The sequence below is a fragment of the Scyliorhinus torazame genome, chromosome 17 (assembly GCF_047496885.1).
Source record: "Scyliorhinus torazame isolate Kashiwa2021f chromosome 17, sScyTor2.1, whole genome shotgun sequence".
Taxonomy (NCBI): Eukaryota; Metazoa; Chordata; class Chondrichthyes; order Carcharhiniformes; family Scyliorhinidae; genus Scyliorhinus; species Scyliorhinus torazame.
This window is the reverse complement of record NC_092723.1, coordinates 181,294,521-181,311,963: the sequence shown is the minus strand read 5'-3', so window position 1 is coordinate 181,311,963 and position 17,443 is coordinate 181,294,521. Positions and strand designations below refer to the sequence as shown.

At 46.6% G+C, this 17,443-nt stretch overlaps 1 protein-coding gene across 1 annotated transcript; it reads left to right on the top strand.

Moving 5' to 3' along the window:
* The first annotated feature begins 5,546 nt into the window (after positions 1-5,546).
* Positions 5,547-15,728, top strand: nhp2 (NHP2 ribonucleoprotein homolog (yeast)). The gene is made up of 4 exons (XM_072481770.1): positions 5,547-5,803; positions 11,530-11,599; positions 13,416-13,521; positions 14,571-15,728. Exons 1-4 carry the CDS (start codon positions 5,647-5,649, stop codon positions 14,694-14,696), a joined length of 459 nt encoding a protein of 152 aa, XP_072337871.1. The 5' UTR covers positions 5,547-5,646; the 3' UTR covers positions 14,697-15,728.
* Positions 15,729-17,443: the final 1,715 nt, after the last annotated feature.

Genomic DNA, 17,443 nt, shown 5'->3' with positions numbered 1-17,443 from the left:
AGCCCCTGGTCTTCCGGCACCTGTTCGGGGAGGCCGGTACGGGAATTGAACCCGCGCTGCTGGCCTTGTTTTCATTACAAGCCAGCTGTTTAGCCCTGGTTGCTAAACCAGCCCCTGTTACAATAATGTTACAAGATAAGTTTTAAGTCTTTAGTTAATCTGAACATTTCCCCTCTGTTTCAAGACCTCCACTCAGCCCCTTATCATGTTGAAAGCCCCTCCCACTCACACCAGGACCAGGGTGATCAACTGTTCCATATTTTAATTCGCTGTCTCTTACTTTTTAAAAATAAATTTAGAGTACCCAATTCATTTTTTCCAATTAAGGGGTAAATTAGCGTTTTCAATCCACCTACTTTGCACATCTTTGTGTTTGATTTGTTATGTTGTAGGTGTAACATAAGCGGCTTCCTTGTGGTGCACTTGACAAAGGAAGGTTCAGACGTGGAGATAACTTCAACACGTTTATTAAACTATTTACACTTCTATTACTCGGGTTCGACACTACTGCTAATCCTTCTATAGCTACCCAGACTGACTAACCAGTTGCTGCAATCCACATGGTGGGTGTAATATTGAATCAACCCTGTGTCTGTACTCACTGACTGTCTCCACTGGAAAGAGGCAGATCATGTGTGTGGTGTCCTTTATATATGGGTTGGTGTAATGCCCTCTTGTGGTCGTGTCACCGCTGTGTGTATCGTGAATGTCCATTGGTCGTATCCTATCTACCTGATCTATTGGTTGAGTGTGTGTGTGATGTTTCTGGTGCTCCCTCTAGTGTCTAGCTAGCCTACGTGTATTTACATTGATGCACATCACCACATCCCCCTTTTTTTATATGTTATATATTTTCTGCACACTTTGAGAAAATTGAACAAAGAACAGGTCGATAAGGTAAGGTCAAGTCTATAATACAAGTCATGGGAACAGTGATTAAACAATAAGTCCAAATCATTTGTGTGAGTCCAAAAACCATCAACCATCATGGTCACATGTCTCTCTTGGTGATGAACAGCATCAACGTCCCTGTGCCACAGGAACCAAGAAGTGGTCAAATCACTTCGCTGTCTGATTTGGAGTCCCTTTCTTTTTTAGATGTTTGTGATGGTGCTGTCGGATGGCATCTTGTAGCTGATAAGGTGTTGACGTTGAAGAGGTACCATCAACAGTATTATTCGAGGTCATGGATGTGCCATATGTTGAAGTTGGATAAGACTGTACATACTGGTTCTGGCCAAGTGCTGTGCTGGAAGGGTGATCCTGCTGAGAACCGTTGAAGCTTGTCAACTTGGAAACAGAATTGCTGCTCGCATCAATACCTGGTGATGGTGTGAAACTAGAACCTTGCATCTGATAGGAATATGCCGTCTGGCCAGGCTGGGGTGTAGCAAATCCTGGGCTGTAACTAAGGCATCCAGTCTGTAGTGCAGATTGCGCCTGCGGTAGTCCTCCTTCGGTCTTGATTCCATTAGTGGGCAATCCGTAGTGCTGGCCTGTTTGAGAATATGCTGCATAGACTGCTGGCTGCTGCATGCCTGAATACTGGATTTGTCCAGCATGAGCTGTCATTGGCTGCACTGCTGGTGTGGGAAAAAATGTGTGGACATAGCTGTGGTGAATATTGGTGTATTCCTCTTGGACTGTAGCCGCTGCTTGTTATTACTGACCCAGTGTAATTGTTAAATGATCCATCTCCTGTCGTTGTGGCATCTGCTGTCACCCTGAGCGTGCCATCACTGAGGTTGCGGCTATCCCTGTCTGGAGTAAAGTCCGGCTTACGTGAATCAGAGTCGGCGTTTGGTTGCTCCCCATCTGGAACCTGGTCTGTTTTAACTGACAGTGTTGGTTTGTTGATGCCCCCGTCCGGAGTCTTAGCAGGTTCACTGGAGTCAGCTGAGATTTCTTGAAACTGCACGTCTGGAGTCGGAACATGCAGGAATGCATTGACTTGTGGAGAGGTTCGAGCGAATGAGGGTGGAAGTATCGTGGTGTCACCGGAGTCACCAGTGGTCTCACAGTGATCGTCGAGTGCCTCTGTCCACACTAGCTGAGGTCTGTCACTTTGCACATCTTGCATGGGAAGTGGGATGCTGTCGTCACTCGTCTCACATACCGTGGGTAGATCATCAATAGCTGCTTGTTCACTTGGGTTGGGTAAATTGTCAGAGCCTTCATCTGGTGGTGCACACAATGTGGGTGGACTGTCATTGTCTTGCTGTTGTCCTTCATTTGGGCTTGGACTGTCATCGGCGCTTTGTTCTTCACTGTGGCATGATAGACCGTCATGGTCGTCCTGCTGTGCACTGGAGCGTGGTAGACTGTCATAGTCTTCTTGCTGTTTGCTTGAGCATGGCAGACTTGCATTGTCTGCCGCTAGTTGGTCAGAGGAGGTTGCTAGACCCTCATGGTCTTGTTCCTGCAAGGACTGCGCATCGGAGTCTTGCGTTGCTTCTATCGTGGAGGCTGTCCATGAGCTCGCTGTGGAGGCTTGTGACACTGGAGTCACGTCTTGAATGTGTAAGGACTGCGCCCTGGAGTCTTGCGTTCCTTCTACCAAGGAGTCTGTCAACGAGCTCGCTGCGGAGGCTTGTGACACTGGAGTCACTTCTTGTTCGTGCAAGGACTGCAGTGTGGAGTCTTGCGTATCTTCTTTTGTAGAGTCGGGAACGCTGAGTCGTGCATGGACCACGCTCTGTGTTGCAGCAGGCCGCTCTCTGTGGGCTTGTACCGCTCTCTGTCTCTTGGTTTCAGGCTGCAGCATCGTGCTACACTCACGAGTTGGGATGTCATATCTGCTGGGCTGAAGATCCTCCAATCCGAAGAACGAATCCGCGTCTGCGTCGGATTCAATACGGGGGTCGCCAATGTGCACCACGTCTAGTTGCGGTTCGGATTTGGTACTGGGGTCGCCTCCCAAGGTGAAAGGTTCGTCTGTGTCGTTGTCGTCTAGGACCATATCATCACTGTTTGCATTGGAGCTGGTCCAGAGAAAATGGAACGGTCGGTATCAAAGTATTCAAGGTCTGAATCATCGGTTTGGGAGTAGGTAACTGCTTGTTGCAGGGTTCTTTGGAGGTTAATTTCATTTCCTGGTTCAATTTGAGGCATTGTGCTGTCATTCCGGGTGAAGGAAGGTAGTTTTACGGCTTTAAAATATTTTTTCTTTGATTTGAGACGTTTCCCCTTTAAATGGGCGTGGTCCGGAGCCTCTGACATCATGACGCATGTGACATAGTGCGTAGGAAGCGATTGTGCACGCGCAGCTCGCTGTTCTTTTACCGATGGCCGTTTTCGTGATTGCGCATGCGCGGCGTCTTGCGCATGCGCAAATGGACCTTCCCGTTCTGCGCGCTTCTCGCGCAACTGCAGTCCCTTTAGAAAGATGGCCGCCGACCAAAATCGTTCTCTGCGCCAGGATCTCGGCCTCGAGGTGAGTACTGGCGCTTCTCTTACCTTTTCTTGCTGGTTGGAGTGTGTTTTCCTCACAGTATTTGCCGAATTTGTCCAGGACTGCCTGGAAGTCGCTCCTGTTTTGCACCTTGGAGAACTTGAGATTTCTTCTGCTCTGGCACCGGCGATGGTGAGGAGAAGCTCTGTTTTTTCAGGATCGGCCACTTCTTCTAGTTCGGCTGCCACCATGAAGATTTCAAACTTTTGCCGGAATGCCCGCCAGTTTTCGCGGAGATCGCCGTGGCACTGGAGCTGCAGCAGAACCCGGATCTCGAACATCTTGCCTGGGTATTGCTGGTTGTCACTGTACGCTGAGGTATGGCTATGTGGATTGAAACAGTTCAGTCCTGGTACCATGATTTGTTATGTTGTAGGTGTAACATAAGCGGCTTCCTTGTGGTGCTTGACAAAGGAAGGTTCAGACGTGGAGATAACTTCAACACGTTTATTAAACTATTTACACTTCAATTACTCGGGTTCGACACTACTGCTAATCCTACTATAGCTACCCAGACTGACTAACCAGCTGCTGCAATCCACGTGGTGGGTGTAATATTGAATCAACCCTGTGTCTGTCCTCACTGACTGTCTCCACTGGAAAGAGGCAGATCATGTGTGTGGTGTCCTTTATATATGGGTTGGTGTAATGCCCCCCTGTGGTCCTGTCACCTCCTTGTGTATCGTGAATGTCCACTGGTCGTATCCTATCTAACTGATCTATTGGTTGAGTGTGTGTGTGTGATGCTTCTGGTGCTCCCTCGAGTGACTAGCTAGCCTACATGTATTTACATTGATGCACATCACCACAGTATTGTGGGGGCAAAACCCACGCAAACACGGGGAGAATGTGCAAACTCCACATGGACAGTGACCCAGAGCCGGGATTGAACCTAGGACCTCGGTGCCGTGAAACTGCAGTGTTAACCACTGAGCCACCGTGCTGCCTTGCTGTCTCTTCCTTTGACGGTTTGCCCTATCTCCCTTAAAGGATGCTTTTTGTCCCTTATTTCCAGGATGATCTGTGGGAGACTGAGTCTGGAAGTGTGTTCTTGCCCTTGACATTTTATATATATATATATATATGAGTAAGCCCACTGTGGCTGTTGCCCACCAGGGGAAACACTGAACACACCTCCCCCCCCCCACCCCACCTCACCCCAGATGTTATGGTCAGCATCCCCCGTCTGCCTGTCATTATTTTATTTAATAAACGTTGGTCACCCCAACCAGAATCCCCACCACCCACACATTTCCACTGAGTTGCCAACTGTGATTAAATGTTTAATAAAAGCAAAATACTGCAGATGCTGGACATCTGAAGTGAAAAGAGAATGCTGGAAAAAATCAGGTCAGCTAGTATCAATGTCAAGAGAAAGAGTTTTGAGTTCATATGACTTTTTAAATATCGAATCCCTGCAGTGCAGAAGAAGACCATTGCGTCTGCACCAACCCTCCAAAAGAGCACTCCCACTCCCCCACCCTATTCCAGTAACCCCACCTATCCTTTTTGGACACGAAGGGCAATTTATCATGGCCATTTCACCTAACCTGCACATCTTTGGACTGTGGGAGGAAACCGGAGCACCCGGAGGAAACCCCCGCACACACGGGGAGGACGTGCAGACTCCGCACAGACAGTGACCCAGCGGGGAATCGAACCCGGGTCCCTGGCGCTGTGAGGCAGCAATGCTAACCACCTCTTCATTAAATGTCTTCCTGGAGGTTTTGTGCTCCAGCCATCATAATTTGGCCAACACCCCCCCCTCCCCCCCCCCCCCCCAAATCCTCCCCAAGTCAAACAGGCTTGTTACCCAGTTGGAAGATGTTGGACAGTCAGCCAAACAGCCCTTTTATTCCCCACAATATTCTTTAATATCTGATTATGGGAAATGTTCAGAGAGGGAAAAAAACGTGCAAAGAAACTGAAGAGCATGCAGGATATTTGTTTTTTTCCATGCCCCCTGGGGTGGGGAGGAATGTTTCCCCCAGGGCTGCGCGCGCACACACACACAACTGTGTCCTGGCGATGGGGCGGGGCGAGACTGAGAGGCGGGGCTCCAGGCCGCGCTGCGTCACTTCCGGGACGTGAGCGGCACGCGGGCGGCCGGTTGCCCGGATGTGCGGACGGCCCCCGGTTGCCATGCGCTGATCGAGCCGGGCGCCGCCTCAGAGACAGACAGCGGGAAGGACAGGATGAAGTCGCCCAAGGTGAAGGTTAAGAAGGAGAAGCCGGACGACTCTGCGGAGACGGGGAGAACCTTCGAGGAGATGGTGGCGAACGTCAATGCGATTGCCCAGCCGCTGGCCGCCAGGAAGCTGAGCAAGAAGCTGTACAAGTGCGTGAAGAAAGGTCAGCCCGGGGCTTCCAGCGGGGACAAGGCCCGGGGCTTCCAGCGGGGACAAGGCCCGGAGCATTCAGGCTCTACCCCGCCATGCCCGGGCCAGCCACTGCCCACCCCCTCATTGCCAATCACTGGCAGACGGCGGGGAGTCAGCCACGTTGCTGAGGGTCTGCAGCCAGGCCGGCTCAGGGTGGCAGAATTTCCACCCTAAAATAAATCATCTTTATTGTCACAAGTAGGCACTGCAATGAAGTTACTGTGAAAATCCCCTAGTCGCCACATTCCGGCGCCTGTTGGGGTACACAGGGAGAATTCAGAATTGCTGCTGGCCTTGTTCTGCATCACAAGCCAGCTGTCTAGCCCACTCAGCTAGTGAACCAGATGGATGTGAACCAGGGTTGTTGCTGGAGGCTGGAGTGAAGGTGGGATACCCCCGGCTGCCAGTCCAGGAGATCCTGGGGAGATTTCCATAGAATCCCTACAGCACAGAAGGAGTCCATTCGGCCCATCGGGTCTGCACCGACCCCGCGAACAAACACTCTGCCCACCTGCAAGTGTCCACCTTTTCCTATTCCCATAATCTAATGTGCCCATCCCTGGACACTAAGGGGGCAATTTACAATGGCCAATCCACCTAACCTGCACATCTGGGCTTGTGGGAGGAAACCGGAGCTTCCAGAGGAAACCCACACAGACACTGGGAGAACAAAGAAATGTACAGCACAGGAACAGGCCCTTCGGTCCTCCAAGCCCGTGCCAACCATGCTGCCCGACTAAACTACAATCTTCTACACTTCCTGGGTCCGTATCCCTCTATTCCCATCCTATTCATGTATTTGTCAAAATGCCCCTTAAATGTCACTATCGTCCCTGCTTCCACCACCTCCTCCGGTAGCGAGTTCCAGGCACCCACTACCCTCTGTGTAAAATACTTGCCTCGTACATCTCCTCTAAACCTTGCCCCTCTCACCTTAAACCTATGCCCCCTAGTAATTGACTCCTCTACCCTGGGGAAAAGCCTTTGACTATCCACTCTATCTATGCCCCTCATAATTTTGTAGACCTCTTATCAGGTCGCCCCTCAACCTCCATCATTCCAGTGAGAACAAACCGAGTTTATTCAACTACTCCTCATATGCTCCCTCCATACCAGGCAACATTCTGGTAAATCTCTTCTGCACCCTCTCTAAAGCCTCCACATCCTTCTGGTAGTATGGCGACCAGAATTGAACACTATACTCCAAGTGTGGCCTAACTAAGGTTCTATACAGCTGCAACATGACTTGCCAATTCTTATACTCAATGTCCCGGCCAATGAAGGCAAGCATGCCGTATGCCTTCTTGACTACCTTCTCCACCTGTGTTGCCCCTTTCAGTGACCTGTGGACCTGTACTCCTAGATCTCTCTGACTTTCAATACTCTTGAGGGTTCTACCATTCACTGTATATTCCCTACCTGCATTAGACCTTCCAAAATGCATTACCTCACATTTGTCCGGATTAAACTCCATCTGCCATCTCTCTGCCCAAGTCTCCAAACAATCTAAATCCTGCTGTATCCTCTGACAGTCCTCGTCGCTATCCTCAATTCCACTAACCTTTGTGTCGTCTGAAAACTTACTAATCAGACCAGTTACATTTTTCTCCAAATCATTTATATATAATACAAACAGCAAAGGTCCCAGCACTGATCCCTGCGGAACACCACTGGTCACCGCCCTCCAATTAGAAAAGCATCCTTCCATTGCTACTCTCTGCCTTCTATAACCTAGCCAGTTCTGTATCCACCTTGCCAGCTCACCCCTGATCCCATGTGACTTCACCTTTTGTACTAGTCTACCATGAGGAACCTTGTCAAAGGCCTTACTGAAGTCCGTATAGACAACATCCACTGCCCTACCTGCATCAATTATCTTTGTGACCTCCTTGAGAAACTCATCAAGTTCGTGAGACACAACCTCCCCTTCACAAAACCATGCTGCCTCTCACTAATACGTCCATTTGCTTCCAAATGGGAGTAGATCCTGTCTCGAAGAATTCTCTCCAGTAATTTCCCTACCACTGAAGTAAGGCTCACCGGCCTGTAGTTCCCTGGATTATCCTTGCTACCCTTCTTTAACAGAGGAACAACATTGGCTATTCTCCAGTCCTCCGGGACACAAACTGAAGCCAGTGAGGATCCAAGGATTTCTGTCAAGGCCTCCGCAATTTCCTCTCCAGCCTCCTTCATAATTCTGGGGTAGATCCCATCAGGCCCTGGGGACTTATCTACCTTAATATTTTTTAAGACGCCCAACAACTCGTCTTTTTGGATCTCAATGTGACCCAGGCTATCTACACACCCTTCTCCAGACTCAACATCTACCAATTCCTTCTCTTTGGTGAATACTGATGCAAAGTATTAATTTAGTACCTCGCCCATTTCCTCTGGCTCCACACATAGATTCCCTTGCCTATCCTTCAGTGGGCCAACACTTTCCCTGGCTACCCTCTTGCTTTTTATGTACGTGTAAAAAGCCTTGGGATTTTCCTTAACCCTATTTGCCAATGACTTTTCGTGACCCCTTCTAGCCCTCCTGACTCCTTGCTTAAGTTCCTTCCTACTTTCCTTATATTCCACACAGGCTTCGTCTGTTCCCAGCCTTTTAGCCCTGACAAATGCCTCCTTTTTCTTTTTGACGAGGCCTACAATATCTCTCGTTATCCAAGGTTCCCGAAAATTGCCGTATTTATCCTTCTTCCTCACAGGAACATGCTGGTCCTGAATTCCTTTCAACTGACACTTGAAAGCCTCCCACATGTCAGATGTTGATTTGCCCTCAAACATCCGCCCCCAATCTATGTTCTTCAGTTCCCGCCTAATATTGTTATAATTAGCCTTCCCCCAATTTAGCACATTCACCCTAGGACCACTCTTAACCTTGTCCAACAGCACTTTAAAACTTACTGAATTGTGGTCACTGTTCCCGAAATGCTCCCCTACTGAAACTTCGACCACCTGGCCGGGCTCATTCCCCAATACCAGGTCCAGTACCGCCCCTTCCCTAATTGGACTGTCTACATATTGTTTTAAGAAGCCCTCCTGGATGCTCCTTACAAACTCTGCCCTGTCTAAGCCCCTGGCACTAAGTGAGTCCCAGTCAGTATTGGGGAAGTTGAAGTCTCCCATCACCACAACCCTGTTGTTTTTACTCTTTTCCAAAATCTGTCTACCTATCTGCTCCTCTGTCTCCCGCTGGCTGTTGGGAGGCCTGTAGGAAACCCCCAACATTGTGACTGCACCCTTCTTATTCCTGATCTCTACCCATATAGCCTCACTGCCCTCTGAGGTGTCCTCCCGTAGTACAGCTGTGATATCCTCCCTAACCAGCAGCGCAACTCCGACACCCCTTTTACATCCCCCGTCTATCACGCCTGAAACATCTAAATCCTGGAACGTTTAGCTGCCAATCCTGCCCTTCCCTCAACCAGGTCTCTGTAATGGCAACAATATCATAGTTCCAAGTACTAATCCAAGCTCTAAGTTCATCTGCCTTACCCGAAATACTTCTTGCATTAAAACATGCGCTTCAGGCCACCAGACCCGCTGTGTTCAGCAACTTCTCCCTGTCTGCTCTGCCTCAGAGCCACACTGTCCCTATTCCCTAGTTCTACCTCAATGCTCTCACCTTCTGACCTATTGCTCCGGTGCCCACCCCCCTGTCATACTAGTTTAAACCCTCCCGTGTGACTAGCAAACCTAGCGGCCAGGATATTTATGCCTCTCCAGTTTAGATGCAACCCGTCCTTATATAGGTCAAACCTGCCCCGGAAGAGCTCCCAGTGGTCCAGATAACGGAAACCCTCCCTTCTACACCAGCTGTTTAGCTGCTCTATCTTCCTATTTCTAGCCTCACTGGCACGTGGCACAGGGAGTAATCCCGAGATTACAACCCTAGAGGTCCTGTCTTTTAACTTTCTGCCTAGCTCCCTGAACCCCTGCTGCAGGACCTCATGCCCCTTCCTGCCTATGTCGTTAGTACCAATATGTACAACGACCTCTAACTGTTTTCCTCTCCCTTCAGGATGCCCTCTACCCGTTCGGAGACATCCTGGACCCTGGCACCAGGGAGGCAACATACCATCCTGGAGTCTCTTTTACGTCCACAGAAGCGCCTATCTGTGCCCCTGACTATAGAGTCCCCTATTACTATTGCTCTTCTGCGCTTTGACCCTCCCTTCTGAACATCAGAGCCAGTCGTGGTGCCACTGCTCTGGCTGCTGCTGTTTTCCCCTGATAGGCTATCCCCCCCGACAGTATCCAAAGGGGTATACCTGTTCGAGAGGGGGACAACCACGGGATTCCTGCACTGACTGCCTGCCCTTTCTGGTGGTCACCCATAGAAAGAGCAAACTCCGCACCAACAGTAACCCCATGGTCCCTGGCGCTGTGAGGTAGCAGTGCTAACCACTATGCCACCATGCTGTCCACATTCGTGAACCAGAGTCTCTTCCCCCCCCCCCCCCCCCCCCCACTCAGTTCAAGTGATGCACATTCCTCTGATACTACCAGAGTTGCTAAGTTTATTTCTGATATCCAGGGTTTGCAGAACTGCTTTTGCTTCATTGTAAGCAGTTAATTTAATTTTAAATTTGTGATCGGTTCTTATTATTCTAGGAAGATCTACTGAACAGGTTGAATCAGCTTGTTATCTCAGCATGTCACAAATGCAACATCGGGTAACACAGTGGTTAGCACTGTTGCTTCACAGCTCCAGGGTCCCAGGTTTGATTCCCAGCTTGGGTCACTGTCTGGGGTCTGCACGTTCTCCCCGTGTCGGCATGGATTTCCTCCGGGTGCTCCGGTTTCCCCCCACAAGTCCCAAAAGACGTGCTGTTAGTTCATTTGGACGTTCTGAATTCTCCCTCTGTACCCGAACAGGTGCCGGAATGTGGCGACTAGGGCTTTTTCACAGTAACTTCATTGCAGTGTTAATGTAAGCCTACTTGTGACAATAAAGATTATTATTATGTTATACTATATGAGAAGAGAGTGCTGAGTTTGAGCATGTGGATTGGTTCTTGCGACTACTGATTTTTGACAAAATTACTTTTTTTTAAGCAATACTCTAGATCTGTACTGCCAAATAACTATCGTCCTCTTTGTTCTTCCTCTGCCCTTCCTTTTTCTGTACATGGTTACTTAAAACTTGTTGCATCTCTAAGGGCAGCAAAGTGGAGCAGAGGTTAGCACTGCTGCCGAGGTCCCAGGTTCGATCCCGGCTCTGGGTCACTGTCCGTGTGGAGTTTGCACATTCTCTCCGTGTCTGCGTAGGTTTCGCTCCCACAACCTAAAGATGTGCAGGGTAGGTGGATTGGCCACGCTAAATTGCCCCTTAATTGGCAAAAATGAATTGGGTGCTCTAAATTTATTTTTAAAATAATTTTAAAACTGTTGCATCTCTAACTTCTAGTTCTGATGAAAGGACACAGACCTGAAACATGAACTCTCTTTCTGTCTCGTCAGGTGCTGTCTAACCTGCTGAGTGTTTCCAGCATTTTTTGTGTTTAAGTATAGTAATTTCTTCAACTGATTTCACAGAAACAATGACCACAAATGGGCAGCTTCTGATTTTGCTGATTTGTATTTGCAGCTTTGCTCCAAAAGAAAGTGAGTGTTAGAGAGAGTACAATTGTTGTAAATTGCTTGGCGACTTCAGAATATTTAACCACAGCTTGCTCCATTCATTTCCAGCTGCAAAAGTGAGGCAGATACGTCGCGGAGTGAAGGAAGTTCAGAAATTTGTCAACAAGGGGGAGAAGGGGTGAGTGATGTGCCTGTTCTCCAATAAAGCACAAAGAAAAGTTATTGATATAAGTACTTAATTATAATTCCTTGAAACAAATTATTTTATAAAAAAGTAAATGCAGTGTGTTAGAACCCTAGCACACTGTCTTACAAAGTAGCAGGTGTGGTATTGTGTCAATAATTCTCCCTGGGTTCAATTACCCTCTTAAACCATGTTATTTTGGGGCTGGTGTTGTGATGGTCGCTTACTTCGCACAAGAAGGGAATGAGTAAGGAATTCAGTTTGGTAAATGAAATGAAAATGTAAATCGCTTATTGTCACAAGTAGGCTTCAAATGAAGTTACTGTGAAAAGCCCCTAGTCGCCACATTCCGGCACCTGTTCGGGGAGGCTGTTACGGGAATTGAACCGTGCTGCTGGCCTGCCTAGGTCTGCTTTAAAAGCCAGCAATTTAGCCCTGTGCTAAACAGCCCCAATGCTTGCGTATCTTTTTCTTAGGCCTCAGACTTTCTTTGACCCGCCTTTTGGCTGCATTGGGTTATGTGAGGGTAAAGAAAAACTAGGTAATACTTGGTCTGCAGTTTGAAAGCTTTGTTTCATTGTTACCAGTCATGAGGATGATAAAGCTAATGTGGTCTGATACATCTGAATACAACTTGCTAGAAGATTTCAGAGACAGTTAACAGTCAGCCACCTTGGGACTTCCGGTGGTGGCATGTAGGGTGAAGTTGCACACAAGGGAGAGCTCCCGCCAAGGACTTTTTTTTTTTTTGCCCTTTTTGCCTGGTTTCTGGTGTAATTCCTGTGGGAAAAAATCTATCTACTTGAAGATACAAGGTGCCTGCATCAGAAAAATGCCAAAAAAGTGCTTGGGTAAGAAGTCTGGGGACGGAACTTTGTCGACAGACTCGGAGGCTTCGCGTGGAGATAGTGGGTTCCATTGTTGCACTGTAGAAATTTTTGAAGGCTCCTTCAACAGAATCTTCCAACCTGCAATTTCTGCTACCAGGAAAGATAAGATGTGGAGATGCCGGCGTTTGGCATCTTTGAATTTGTCTATATATATGTTTCTGGAACATACCTCTTCATTCACCTGAGGATGGAGCAGCGCTCCGAAAGCTAGTGACATCGAAACAAACCTGTTGGACTTTAACCTGGTGTTGTAAGACTTCGTACTGGAAAGATAAGGGTAGCAGATGCATGGAGATACCACCTAAAGGTTCCCCAACAAAGCCCCACACTGCCTTGTCTTGGAACTATATTACTGTTCTTTAATTGTTGCTGGGTGAAAAGCCTAGAACTCCCTCCCTAATTGGGGATGTTTTGAAAATGCTGGCCCTACCAGCAATGCTCAGATCCCATGAAAGAATAAAAATGATTTGAAGAACATGGAACTCGTAATGCTCTTCGCCACAAAAATTTGTTTCTTCACAGGGCCAGCCTCCCATTTTCCATATTTGACCTGCCTGTTATCTTTAACTTGAATTCCCTTATTGTACTTTCCTGTCTCCCTTACCATTTCTTCCATCCCCAGCATCCTGCTTTGTGTCGCATCTGGATTATTGATTAAACCGGGTTTTTTGAATGAAGCAAAACCCTCTTCCGTGTGTTCCTTTAATGATACACACGATGTACACTTTGTACTCTTACTTATGAATCAATTTTATAACGCAAATGGCTCATAAAAATGCACTGACAACTTGATGAATTTGTAGTAATGATGCAGGCCTACTATGTAAAGGAGCAGAAAGCAACAGTAATGTTGGGAGACCGTGTTCTTTATACTCTTTAAAGTTTGGTGTTGTGCTGATGTTGTGTTTCTCTGGTTGCAGGATTGTCGTACTGGCCGGTGATACTCTGCCAATTGACGTTTACAGCCACCTCCCGATCCTGTGTGAAGATAAAAGCCTTCCTTATGCTTTTATCCCTTCCAAAATGGTATGCTTTTAGTTGGTTGTTTATATTATAAAGAAAAGTTCTGATGCTTGTTTCTGCAGGGTGCTTTAGTGAAAATTTCCCTGACAGTCTGGCCAATAGAGTTGTAAACCCAGTTCCAGAACAGACGCAACATAAAGAAGGAAAAAATGCAAACAATTAAATAGATTGGATGACGCTGCTCGATGTTAGGGGAAATTGCTGTGGAAATTTTTCTCACCTCAAGTGAACATTGGCTCAGTGAGGTGTAAGAAGTTAAATTGTACATTGAGGGAGGTGTTGAATTGCCAAAATATTTTTTGAATTACATTTTGCTTCAGTCTGCTGTGTCAACATGCTTGGGTATTCTGATTATCGCATTGGGCTGACTCCAATTTACAGTTATGTATTGTTATGGGCCAGGGTTTAGAGAACCCCAAAGTGTATCATGGAGTTCACCTGACCCACAACTTTTAATAGATTGTGGTATGGGGAGCACACGGCCCACTCTACAGGTGTGGTACAGCAGAAATGGAAAAGTATTTTTTAAAGCAAAACAATGTTTATTCTGTGAACTCAAGTTAACCTTTTTTAAAACATACAGTGAACATCTTAGCAACCATCAATTCAAATACAACCCCCAAAGACTACAACACTAAGTAATCCTTAATAACTTCCCAAACAACATCCAGAAGACAAAAGAAACACCTTTTAACAGAAGCACATCAGGTTCACTACTGAGAACATTTATAATTCCGAATTCACCAAATGATCAAGAGATAGTCTTTTCATGGCAGAGAGATCAACGGTACACCTGCTTTGTCTGGCTTCAGCTCCGACACTGAAAACAAAACTAAAACACACCCTGCAGCAAACAGCCTAAAACGAATGTAAAAAGCTGACAGACAGCCCAGCTCCACCCACACTCTGACATCACTGATAAACACCCATTTCCTAAAGGTACATTTCTTCAACACCCATTTCTTAAAGGTACTCTCACAGGGCAGTATGCACAGATGTGACGAGATTCTAAAGGGTTTGAATAGTAATGCTTGTTTGTTTTTTTGATGAAGGATCTTGGAGCTGCTGCAGGATCCAAACGGCCAACATGTGTGATAATGATCAAACCTCATGAAGAGTATCAGGAGGCCTACGATGAGTGCTTAGATGAGGTGAAAGCACTGAATCTACCTGTGTGAGAAAGACTCCAACAAGACACTCAATCTTCTGCAGTGGACATTGAATGAGTTGTCACAATACAGTGCACTGGATGAATGATGTCTGTGAAATGGATAGTTTCTACCGGTGCCAGTTGCAGAGTTAGTTATTTTTGATGCTAATTTTATATTTCATACATATATTAGGTATGTCTTGGTTTTTGAATCCTTCAATCTTAAGCTGGAAACTGCCACAAAAGGGTACATGTTTTCTTTTGAGATCCTAGGGTTGTTCACTCCGCTTAGGACCATGTCAGTGAAACTAAAAATCCTGGAGTTGATCTTTTGGGTTGGGTGAACATTTGACGGGTGAAGACGATTGTGCTGCTTGTCTGATGATTTCAGCAGGAGCCACAAATCATTTTAATGATTGGGTCTCACCTAATAATTTTGGCAAGCTACGAGTGCTTCAAGGCTGATATGCAACCCAGCAACTTTGAGGTGGGAGAAATCTGGGGAGCCACATTCAGAAGTGTTCCCTTAAGTGAAGAACAATCCTGAGGAGCAGGAAGCTCTGAGTTACCAGCAGCAAGTGGGAGCATTTGCGTTACTCCTGCCTCATTGCCCCTTAGAAAGAGTGGCACGTTTTTTGGTTGCTATTTTTTAAGGATAGAGTCAGACTATCTCTCCTTCAGTGTCATTGGAGTTCAACAAACCGCTTGGAACCCCAACTCTCATTTTTTGTCGGTATATCACAAAATAATCTTTTAGGTGTTTTGTGAGATAACATAAAAAACCATAAAGATCAATGTGTTAACGTTAAAACTAGTGCAGGTGTGTTGAAATGTGCTGTGGCCTTGTGGCAAGCATCATAAATATTTCCAGTTCATCTATTCCACCTGTCAAGGTATATAAAATCCACTTGGAAATTTCCATTGTACAAGTTAAACCAAGAGCCTCGCTTATTTCCAATATCACTGTAGCCGTTACATATTTTTTATCTTTTGTACAAAATTTGCAGAAGTCTTTAATAAAAGTAAGTGATCAATATTTGCCCTTTTTCAAACACTGCAACTGGCCCATTTGGTCCATCTTATTTGGAGTTTTGTAAAGTAATTTTATTCAGACTATTTTTGTGTTTGAGGGGCGGTGAGCAGTGTAAAACAACACAAATTTGTATTCCTGTAACACGTACAACACAAAAAAAATTTTACATGGACATAATATTTTTAAAAAAGGAAATAGAGGATTTATGAGGAAGAAAGATTTAAAGCTGGCTTAGAAGTATGGGAACTGCAGGGTTTTGACGGAGCGATAGGGATTTAGGTAGAGTGTTGGGGCTAGGCAGCTACTAATGATGATGGGGTGAAGGGATATACCATAGACTGATGTGGATGACTTCTAACTTCCTGTAGAAAGTTTGTATCTAACATGCATGTGCGGAAATTTAATGTTGCTCGATGCATTTGAAATGGTGAGTCAGAAAGCAAGAAGTTGTTTCCGTGGCTAATGGCAGAGGTACATATTGAACAGCAACCTTTACATTTTTGTGATTAGTCACACCTGACTTCACTCTGATTTGTGTGTCAATCGTCACCACCATTAATAGAAATCATAGAATTTGTACAGTGCAGAGGGAGGCCATTTGGCAGACCGAGTCTGCACCAACCCTCCGAAAGAGCACCCTACCAAGAACCATGCCCCTCCTCTATCCCCACAACCCCACCTCACCTTTTGGACACACGGGTCAATTTTAGCATAGCCAATCCACCTAACCTGTACATATTTGGATTTGTTTATTGTCACGTGTACCGAGGTACGGTGAAAAGTATTGTTCTGCAGATCAGACAGATCATTCCGTACATGAAAAGAAAATACATAATAGTGCAAGCATAAAATACACAATGTAAATACATAGACACCAGCATCGTGTGAAGCATACAGGAGTGTAGTACTACTTGGTAGAGAAGATGTGAAGAGATCAGTCCATAAGAGGGTCGTTTAGGGGTCTTCCGGGAAGAAGCTGTTTTTGAAACTTAGTGCGTATTCTCAGATTTGTATCTCCTGCCTGATGGAAGAGTGATTGTGCTGCCCACTTTCCCGAGGCAATGGGAGGTGTAAATAGAGTCAATGGATGGGATGTGGGTTTGTGTGATGGACTGGGTGGTGTTCACGACTCGTTTCTTACGGTCTGGGGCCGAGCAGTTGCTGTGATGCAGCCAGATAGGATGCTTTCTATGGTGCACCTGTAAAGGTTAGTAAGAGTCAATGGGCTCTTACCAAGGATGAAACACATGCAGACAGACACCCAAGGTCGGAATTGAACCAGAGTCCCTGGCACTGAGGCAGCAGTGCTAACCTCTGTGCCCATTGGCTTTGATCTTCTAGTCTAGTGTCTATTTGAAACTCAACCAAGACTGGATGTCAGACAAGCAGTCTTGACAACACGGGCAGCAGAGAACTCAGAAGGAGGTGAAATAGAACTGGATGTGGAACCTGACATATCTGGATGATGTGAGGGACAACATGTAGCTCAGAAGAAGAACGGGGCTCATAGAATTTACAGTGCAGACAGGGGCCATTCGGCCTATAGAGTCTGCACTGCCCCTTGGAAAGAGCACCCTACTTAAGCCCACACATCCATTCTATCCCAGTAACTCCACCTAACCTTTTTTGGACACGTGCAATTTGGTATGGCCAATCCACCTAACCTGCACGTCTTTGGACTGTGGGAGGAAACTGGAGCACTCAGCTGAAGAGTGATTCTTTGTGGAGGATTGGGGACTACA